General features: G+C 36.5%; 3 protein-coding genes across 4 annotated transcripts; all 3 read right to left on the bottom strand.

Annotated features, from left to right (window-relative positions):
* Positions 1-102: 102 nt before the first annotated feature.
* LOC132202315 (pre-mRNA-splicing factor 18) lies at positions 103-2,099 on the bottom strand. 2 transcript variants are annotated; one of them, XM_059629159.1, is made up of 6 exons: positions 1,975-2,099; positions 1,829-1,910; positions 1,573-1,696; positions 1,320-1,477; positions 788-1,258; positions 103-534 (listed from the first exon to the last, which is right to left on the bottom strand). In XM_059629159.1, the coding sequence occupies exons 2-6, from the start codon at positions 1,889-1,891 to the stop codon at positions 295-297; spliced, it is 1,056 nt and encodes a 351-aa protein (XP_059485142.1). In that variant the 5' UTR covers positions 1,892-1,910; positions 1,975-2,099; the 3' UTR covers positions 103-294. The 2 variants fall into 2 exon arrangements, with proteins under 2 accessions (XP_059485142.1, XP_059485141.1); XM_059629158.1 differs by having other exon boundaries at positions 1,829-2,056.
* Positions 2,100-2,482: 383 nt separating this feature from the next.
* On the bottom strand, positions 2,483-5,418 carry LOC132202821 (juvenile hormone esterase-like). Its single transcript, XM_059630037.1, has 11 exons — positions 5,265-5,418; positions 5,015-5,205; positions 4,755-4,949; positions 4,547-4,691; positions 4,297-4,482; positions 4,047-4,243; positions 3,816-3,993; positions 3,556-3,752; positions 3,349-3,502; positions 3,115-3,241; positions 2,483-2,865 (listed from the first exon to the last, which is right to left on the bottom strand). The coding sequence occupies exons 1-11, from the start codon at positions 5,281-5,283 to the stop codon at positions 2,664-2,666; spliced, it is 1,791 nt and encodes a 596-aa protein (XP_059486020.1). The 5' UTR covers positions 5,284-5,418; the 3' UTR covers positions 2,483-2,663.
* A 286-nt stretch (positions 5,419-5,704) lies between these two features.
* On the bottom strand, positions 5,705-9,620 carry LOC132202820 (fibrous sheath CABYR-binding protein). Its single transcript, XM_059630036.1, has 9 exons — positions 9,360-9,620; positions 8,831-8,984; positions 8,673-8,771; positions 8,234-8,620; positions 7,865-8,121; positions 7,646-7,810; positions 7,475-7,588; positions 7,281-7,418; positions 5,705-6,893 (listed from the first exon to the last, which is right to left on the bottom strand). The coding sequence occupies exons 2-9, from the start codon at positions 8,956-8,958 to the stop codon at positions 6,199-6,201; spliced, it is 1,983 nt and encodes a 660-aa protein (XP_059486019.1). The 5' UTR covers positions 8,959-8,984; positions 9,360-9,620; the 3' UTR covers positions 5,705-6,198.
* Between the last annotated feature and the right edge of the window lie 17 nt (positions 9,621-9,637).

The following is a 9,637-nucleotide window of genomic DNA, read 5'->3' as shown; positions in this document are numbered from 1 at the left end:
AATGCAAATCTTTGGTGAAATATAATTTTTACGCTGAATTGATATTTAAAGAATTTAAAACAAATTAAAGGATTCAAAACAAAAATTAAAATACCTTTTGATTACACCTTAGCAATTTATTTATGACATTAAAGTTGAAATCTTTTTACATTCATATATACAAAATTTTAACAATAAAATTAGTGGCCTTAATTTATCCGCATTTTCAGTAACTTTTGTGTTGCAATTTTTCACCAATTTTACAATTATATCAGAGAACTGACATAGAAATGTAGGAGATTCCTTCATTTCAATTTATGTCAACTTAGTGTATTCGACACACCGGGATGGATCAGTGGTAAAGTACTGCTGGCATTTGGTCATTAGTCTTTTAAGCCCTTGAATGTACTTTCTTTGTGTTTCATCGTTCATTACGTGGGCAACGTTCTTCGAAGAAATCTTCTCGCGACCTGTTCTTGCGTGGATACCAACCATAGTAACGCCAATCGGCCAAGGTGCATTTCCAATAGCCATCATAAGGTAGCAATCATTTGCCTGAAACCAGATGAGAATCAAAACTAGATTTGGTGCAAAAAATATAATTTATGAACAAAATTGGAAAATTTTTCTATTATTGAATAATATTAAATCGACTCACAAAATGATTTTTTTTTCTTTCAAATTAAATTGAACATAAAAAAATGGTTTATGGTTAAAACATGTCAATTATTTTCGCAGCAAAAAAAATATTTATAATAATAATCTTTAGTTTAGCAAATGAATTGTTGGTTTGCAAATAAATTAATACCTTCAAATAATTCCTGTCTAGCAAGAACTTCACAATTTCTGTGAGACTGTCTGAGATGTCATCTGGCAGTTTTCCCTTCTTCAATTTAGAAAACAAGGGCCTCAGGTAGAGTTTAGTTTGCTTGAACATGGCTGATGCATTTTTTCCCTTCGTGGTCGACTTCTCGGCTTGCCTTCGGCCCTTCAGCTCATCCTCCCACATCTTCAGCAAAAATTTCAGCAGCCTCATGATAATTGCCATGTCCGTGTGTCTGCTGCCCTTATCAAGCTGTTCGGCCGCAACCTCTTTAATCTTCTCCCAAGAATCTTCCTCGCTTTCATCGTCACTTCGGGGTGTGTTGCTTCCGTCTCCTTCATTCGATGGTCCCTCGTCACCATCTTTGTCACCATTCTTCTTCTTATTTCGCAAAATTTCTTCAACTGACTCTTCGTCAACTTCTTCCAAGGCTGCTTGAAAGTCGTTTCTCATTCCCTGTAAAAATAAAGATTATTTATTATTTATTTGCTTTTGTTTGATTCAGACGCTCTCTTACTTTATTGATCTCTGGCTCAAGAATTTCCAATTTTCTGAGTCGCTTGAAAGCCTCCAATTCCGTCTCTCCAAATAAAAATATGGGCTCTCCTCTGTCTCGCAGCTTCCTTATTACCTCTTTTCTTGGAAGTGTCCGTCCGCATTCTTCATCTCCTTGACCTAAAAAGTTATATTAATTAAGGAAAGTGTTTACAGAAGCATTAACAATAAAATTATAACAATAAACAATAAAGATTTAATAATTTATGCATTACTTTCTTTGCTCTGGCTACTTTTGGAGGCTTTCTCTGGCTGATACTGTGACAAGTGCTTTTTCAAGTATTCGTCCTCCTGTTTGGCCAGCAAATCATTGCGTTTGAAGAATTTTTGCCCCGGAGCCTATAAAAGAGAAAGGAGCAATTTTTAATAAATTCATTTGTATATTTAAATATACATTAAACATAAAAAAGTAAAATATAAACAATGAAAACTCATGTAAAATATTTTATGTATTTTGTTTACAATACATACCATAACTTTGCTATCTTCTAGTGCTTTCCTTTTCCTAGCAATTTCAGCTTTGAGTGCTTCCATCTTTTAGAATTTATGTTTCCTGTGATACACGAAAAACTCAAGAACTTAGCAAGTAAATATAAACCAATATAATTAAGCTAAACTTGTGAAATTAAGGCAACTCCTTGGCTGAACGGACAACAAATTATTTTTTCTGTTGTGTTCTGGTTGTGTTGAAGACATCAAGGGAGTGATTGCGTTGAAACGTAAATATCCTTAGCTCAGCGAATAGTAGCGCTCCTTTGAGCTGTTCGCGATCCCGATTGGTTGCTCCTCTGAGCGATTTAAATTGAGCGCGCGAAAAGATTTTACAAAGATACGACACGTGCCATAGCAAAGATTTTCATTGTTTGCATGGAGTACTTTGATACATCTATGTACTAATATTTTGTCGATGGTTAGTCACTTTTATGTATTAAATTACATATTAAATTAAGCTTTAATCCTGGCTTGAATAGATGATGTACTGAGTTACTTTTAGGCTATTTTGCAGCTATTTTGAAAAATAAAACGTTTTATTTTGTCATTATAAAGATTCAAAAGATTCATAATTCTAAGACTCAAAAATTATTTATTTGTTAATAAAAGCTCTTTAAGTTAAACAAAAATATAACCGCACCACATAAAAAATAGATTATAAAAACGCACAATGTAAAATACAATATGCATAACAAAAGTGATGTTTTTTTTCCAGATTTTTTTATTCAATAGATTGAAGTCTGTAAATTTTTCTGCATTTAATATTGTACATAATACAAAAGCAGCATAATTATGCTCAATCAATTGCTCTTAATCAACATAAATTTCCCCAAGGACTGCTCTCCAAATCAAAACCAATGCTGAAATCCTCATCTCGTGCAATGGTGTACTCCTTGGTAAAATCAACAGGGGATTCAATTCCATTATTACCAAATCTAATATATGTGTTGCTTGCTTCGTCCCATGGAAGAATTTGAGGTACATCGTCAACAGGGTTTTCAGCAGGATTTGGTTCACTAAAAGAGTTAGAATTAGAAAATTATGATTTAAAATAATTAACGTTGGTTGTGTACGAGGGGCAGAAATCTGCGTAAATTATATTTGAATTGTTATTTCTTTAGGTACAACTTAACTGCACTCAATCACAATAAGAGAAAAACAACCAAAACATGTTTCATTGTTACGCATTGTTTGTTGTTGGTGATGATATTATGGAGCATGTAAAAATATTAATAGCCATATATGTACGGTAGGCAGCCTCTTACCCATATTTAGCAAAATTGTACCACATCTTAGTCATTCTCCTGGAAAGCTGTTCCTCTTCTGCTGTAAGAGTCGCACCCAGAACAGGTATGTTCCAAACCATCAACAACTCATTTGCATGACAAACGCCTATGTTTAAAAATATTTTTTTTGATTATAATTGCTTAACAGGTAGAAAAGCTTAATTAATAATGAAAATGGAACCAAGAAAAAAAACGAAAAAAGTACGACTTTACCTCCTGGGAATGGTACGCAGACAGAAGCTGCGATTGCAGGCCAAAGTGTGGCAAATCCCTCAAAGTTAAAAGTGTACCAGTAGCTCTTGCCGAATTTCGAGTGCAGCTTCATGTTCTCGTATGACGCGCCTTTCAAAAAGGCAACGCCGCTGAACTAGTAAAGAAAATTTTATTTAATATTGAATGAAATGGATAGACAAAACTTACATCAACCATTCCTGGAATCATGGCAGTTAAATTTCCCATTCTATCTATTCCAACATACTCATACTCCACAGAATCAGCTACAAAGTATCCCGCGTCTTTAATGCCAAACAATTGTAAGAAAATATCAATGCACTGATATTTCAGGAAGTTGTAGTCATTGTGCAGGTTGTTTGGCTCCAAGAACATAGCATAGGCAACTATTACAAAATTTTTAATTGTTTACTATATCAATCTTTTTTTAAATGGTGAATTAAACATACTTGCCATTACGTATGTACCCTCGTGTTGATTTGTTCCATAAATAGCAGGGACACTCTCAAAATTTTCATCATTCCAATACTCCATCACATCCTTGTCAATGAATTTCTGCTCACCGGCTGTTTGCACAACTGGTGTGCAACCACCAAATCCAGTTTTACCTTTTTTAATTTCTTCGACCTAAATCAAATTCAAAACAATGTCCGAGACATTCGCAAAATTAATGCACGAACCTTCCAAACATTTTTATAAGCTTTTGTCAAAACCATAGGATCAACTTCTTGAAGGCATTCAACTAAGGCTGGATCACCCTCTTCCTGTGTGCAGCCAGCTATCTTTGCAATTCCTAGAGCATTGTATACAGGTTCCCTGTCGACAGTCCATTCATCCATGGCAGCTCCACTTTGAGCAATAATTTTGTTGAAGAGACCTGATTGAAATAAATTCAACTAAATTATAGGAAAATAAAAAGCTTTTTTGCACCTTTGGCAAGTGGACTGATGGAGAGGAAAGAGACACTTGATGCGCCAGCCGACTCTCCGAAAATTGTGACTTCGTTGGGATCACCTCCAAAATTATGGATATGGCTCTTAACCCACCTCAAAGCTTCAATTTGATCAAACAACCCTGCATTGCCAGGAATCTCATCGATTTCCAATGACATAAAACCTATTATTTTAATAAATAGAATAGCTATTATTATGGACATTTATAATCAATTAATATGGATTACCAAGAGGGCCAAGGCGATAATTGAGGGTGACAATAACAACGTCATGGTCCATGAAAAAATCGGGACCGTAAATCAAACCCGAACCATCAACAAAAGCACCTCCATAAAACCATACCATTACTGGAAGAGGCTTTGCTGGTGCTCTCTAAATGAATATTAACATATTAACACGTCTATGAATTTATGTTATATAAAATTGAATATTTACATCCGGAGTATAAACATTAAGGAAGAGGCAATCCTCCAGATCACCATCAGCTTTTGACTCATCAATGTCTGGTTGTCCAAGCCGATGCAATGTGTAGAAATCAGCACCCTTCAGTGGAGAGGTTTGAGTGCAGTGTTGGCCAAAAAAAATAGCGTTAACAGTTTCATTTCCCCAGGGCTCTTCGGGAATTGGCGGCTGAGGTTAAATTTTTTAGGATGTATTATGACATGACTTTAATACATTTATTCAAGCTTAATTACCAAAAAGCGTCGGTTAGAGACATTTTTGGCAGGAGACTTTGCGTATCGAATTCCTCTGTAGCTCTCATATTGTCGTTTATCTCTTGATTTGCTGAAAATCCCTAAGACCATGCCCAGCCCTTCAATTTCCAAAGGGTCTGGGCGCTTTTCCTGAGCTTGGATTAGCCCAACAAGGGCAAGCAGAACCAAACCTAAAATAACAAGATATAAACATTAAAATAATGAGATTGCACAAGTCAAAAAAACTAACCTGACAGCACAGAAGTCATTTTCAGATTGGTTAGTTTTGCAGCAACCCATTGTCTTTTGAGGGTGCAATATCTCTAGGGTACATCAACAGAATGATTTTTAAGTGGAATCTAATTGGTAGGAAAGATAAGGTGACAGTTATTGATTGTGTGCAGAGAGGTCATTTGTTCAGCAATGATTGAAAGACTTGCAGATTATGCCGTAGAAGATCCATTTTAGTGAATACGTTTTACAAAAGATGCGTCCTCGTTCTTCTAGCTTACAGAACTAAAATTTCATAAATCGTAAAATCATAGTCCATAACAAGTATATAAACTGATTATAAATATATTAATTAAACCCTATAAACTCAAATTCCATCTCTCTAGTTTTAATATCAGATATTTTCATCAACGCGCTTGTTATCTCAAAAGCAACAATCCAGGTGGGCTCTTTTTAATAAATATGTGAAATACAAAAAATACACTTCCAATATTCTTTAATTCATTTTGTATGCAATAAGTTAGTTGAGCAGATATTTTGAATTTCAAAATATATGTATTCCATTTGTTTGTAACCGACACAAGGCCATTTATTAATGCTTGAGTAACTGAGCGCCAAATAAAAATTAAATATTTCCAGTCATTCTCATCCTGCTTCTAATGGGATTTCACATTTACCGCCCAAAATTTGTTTGGAATCAAATATTATTGTTGTAATAAGAAAAATGCAAAAGTGGAAAAAAATGAAATGCCTAAAGAAACGCTCGTCAAAAAGAAGTCTACGAATGTGATCAAGTGGCACATTGCTTCAAATAGGAAATTGTTGGATAGTAGCTCACAGCTTTTTAACACAAAATCACAAGTATTGAGTTGTATCACAAGATATTTAAATATTTGGCTGCCAAAAAGTTGGTGTCAAGAAATCTTCAAGTTTAAACAGTCTCATTTTGCAATCTATGTAGCCTTGCTAGTTTTGTTGACTGTTGCATATAGAATATCACCGGCACTGTCGGAAGTTTGGTTCAATTGTTCGTACGGAGGTTCTTGCAGGCTCAACACACTCTCATAATTGGGGTCGTCCTGAGTTGAGGAGACAGATTTTAAAGGCTCATAATTTGGCTCGCCATTCAGCATCTCATAATTAGGTTCTTGGACAGAGGAGGGATCTCTATTGAGCCCAAGCTCCTCATAGTTGGGATCAATTGGTTGGTGCAAAGAATTCCTCTGTCTCGTCGAACCGTACGAAGCATAGTCTGTTTTTTTAGGTGCAACAACAGCATAACCAGAAGCAGAGTCTGTGTCAAGAATGTTTGAACTCATAGACTCGTAATTAGGCTCCATTGAAGGAGGCCTGTTGCTAGGTAGACTTTCATAGCCAGAGTTCAAGTCAAAGTTGATCTGGACTGTCGAGTCCCGAGATGTTCCCTCCTTGGCCACCACCTGGGGGCCTTCTTTTGAGTTCTTTTTCTTGTTGACTTTTGCATACATTTCATCTAGTTTGCTCTGGGGGAGAGTTGTAGGAGTTGGAGGAGGGGAAATATTAGGTGGAGGAACTGCAGGTGGCGGCGGCAAGGGAGAGTTTGCCTGCCTCTTTTCAGGCTTAGGGGACCCAACTACAACAGCTGCACTTGAAGCACTTGACGAGGATGCTGAAAAAAATTATTGTTTAAGCGAAGTGATAAAAGAGTTCGCATTCTCAAGGAGAATAATGAACAGTCCAAATTAAGAAAGATAAGTTTTTATACTGAACACTGATAGCATTAAAAAATCTCTGCTGATGTCAAAACAATAAAAAATAATGACCTTGGAGATGCTTGTAAGGTAAAAAAGCATATCTCTTGTTTGCAGGCATGTCAATTTAATTGCAGGTTGCTGATAAAAAAAAAAATATGGCATAGTCACGTGGAACATCGATCAACTATTTTGTGTATCAAAAGAAAAAGTTACTTAACTTCTATTATTATACTTTCTTAATATATCGTACTACTTTTGTCTTGTTTTGATCCTATTCAAATTGTTTCAAGTATATCACTCACCTTGTCGAGAATGATTTTCTGCCACAGTGCTTCTCAAACTATCCACGCTTGGTGGAGGTGGTTGCTGCTGTGGCAATGGCACAATTTGGGCATAAGTATCACTGCCAGTCCTATCCTCAATGGCCGCATACATTTCGTCTGCATTGTGCATGTTATATTCAATTAAAATTCCTCAAAAATATTTTTTAAACTACCTGAATCATCAGAAACAGTTGCGTAATGAGGATCTGTCCGGCGGCTTAGCTGACCAGCTGTCTGGGCTCGGATGCTTGCAAGCGGTTCTCTCACACTGATACTGGTGTAGCCCTCTGCAGAAAAAAAATCATGTCAAACAGAAATTTTAAGAAGTAATTTTTGGAAATTACTGCTGGAATCCTGAGAGTCTCCACTGAAATGCCCGGCACCTTGGTTTCTCTGGTCTGCCTCCTCTTGTGCTGCATTGTTGGCTTCATCGACCCCATTTGCGTTTTCTTCCTCAACAGCATGGTTTTGAAGATCGGCAGGTACAGAGTTGTGACGTAAAATATTATCTGGTTTAAAAAAACTTTTAAAAAAACGCACATATATTTAATAACTTGATGTACCAAGAGGAAGTGTGATATACGGAAGTTCCTGGCTCGCAGAAATCTTTCCCATGATGGCAGGACCAGCAGGAATTGAGTCCGGCATTAGAATTGATGACGAATTGGATGGATATGATGGCAAAGTATTAGCACTTCTTGCCCCAGAAGCTAATGGAGGAGTGTTCGACGGGTAAAAAAGATTGCTTTGAGAGGACGAACGTCTCGTCCTAGGAGGAGGGATTGGCTGATCAGTGCTGGATGAGAGGGTGGTTTCGGAACTGAAATTAGAATAATCTTATAAATTTATTTAGCTCAACAATTTTTTTAAATCATTATTTTAGACATTAGTTAGAGAGATGGATGATTTTTAATATTGGTAATTAAATTTACCCCTCTAAAGTGCCAGGTGTGGTTTCAGAGCTGTCAAATTCAATTGATGGTTGCGTTGCAATGCTAGACAACGCTTGAGCATCGTTTTTAGGAGGTGGAGGTTTGACTCGAGCATAAGGATGGCTTAGCTTGGCATACTGATGCATCGAAGATTTCAAGTTGCCAGAGGCAGAATCGCCAGCACTATTTCCTGGATTTGGCACACTTGGCGCCTGCCTCTTCTTTGCCTTAGTCTCCGTTTCCAAGCTAGAGTTTTCGCCAACAGTCGCATAAAGCCCAGAGCAGTTGTCGGAGGTTATGGTGAGCTGGTTTGCATCCCAAGTAGGGTTTGCATCTCGAACTTCATTCACTGGAATATCTGGCAAACTCCTATTGGCAGTCGAAGCTCTTGAAAAGAATGAATTAACTTTTGGCATTTCCTGTTATTCATTTAATATACCTGTTTGCTGCTTTTTGGGATTCATCAGTTGCAGGTAAAATGTCATCGTCTAAATTATTGAGAGGCTTCAATTTCCCTTCTTTACCAATCCATTCGTCTCTGTAATGTGATGTTATTTTAGAATATTTAGTTATGATAAATTTTTCATTTTTTCATACTTCTCAGAATTTTTCTTCTTGCAGCCGCACACACACCCAAAGAAGGCGACCAACATAATGAAAACTGAGAAGGATATTACCCAGGCTAATACCACTTGGAATTCTTCCGGACTGTTGGACTCGAACATCACTCTGACATCTTTAAATCATGTGCCTAAAAATTGAAAATGAATTATGTATTTTTTGTCAGATATTATAAATATATCATTATGTATCTCTTTGACTAGATATAACAAAGAGAAAAACGGAAAATTTCAAGAAGAATATAAAAAAATTGGAACCACTGGATCATAAAATTAAGTATGAATGCTGAATTGAATGAAGATTGACAATAAATCACTTTCACTTGATGATGTGAGTGAATATGCCGATGGCATGCAAATTTAAATTGTAGAATGGAAAAAACAAAATATGTATTAACTAATTTATAAAGCTTAAGAATGTTGATTATCGATTATATAATACAATTTTTAAATGACGAAACCATGTATTTGCTTCGCCTGAAAATTGAAAATTTGAGGTAACGTACAACATGTATCCGACGGAAATGTCAACATAGCAGTTGCAGCGCCCGAACATCCAAAATCAACACGAATTCTGCATCTTCCAGCATGGGATAATGCGGTGGGACGTTGAAACGATAGGGTTGCAGCGACGTGGAGTGGGAATGAGTTCCAAAATGCAAAAAGGAACTGGAAAACGTGAGAAGAGTGACGGGAAAGCTGGAAGCTGGAATTAGTCACATCTTTCAACCTGTCGACGCCGCCATATTGTTTTCAGGGCTGCCTTTTGTTCTTATGTTGCCCT

This window comes from Neocloeon triangulifer, unplaced genomic scaffold (genome assembly GCF_031216515.1).
Source record: "Neocloeon triangulifer isolate White Clay Creek 2 clone unplaced genomic scaffold, ASM3121651v1 ptg000015l, whole genome shotgun sequence".
Taxonomy (NCBI): Eukaryota; Metazoa; Arthropoda; class Insecta; order Ephemeroptera; family Baetidae; genus Neocloeon; species Neocloeon triangulifer.
Note: the sequence above shows the minus strand (reverse complement) of the source record. Positions and strands in the feature narration are given on the sequence as shown.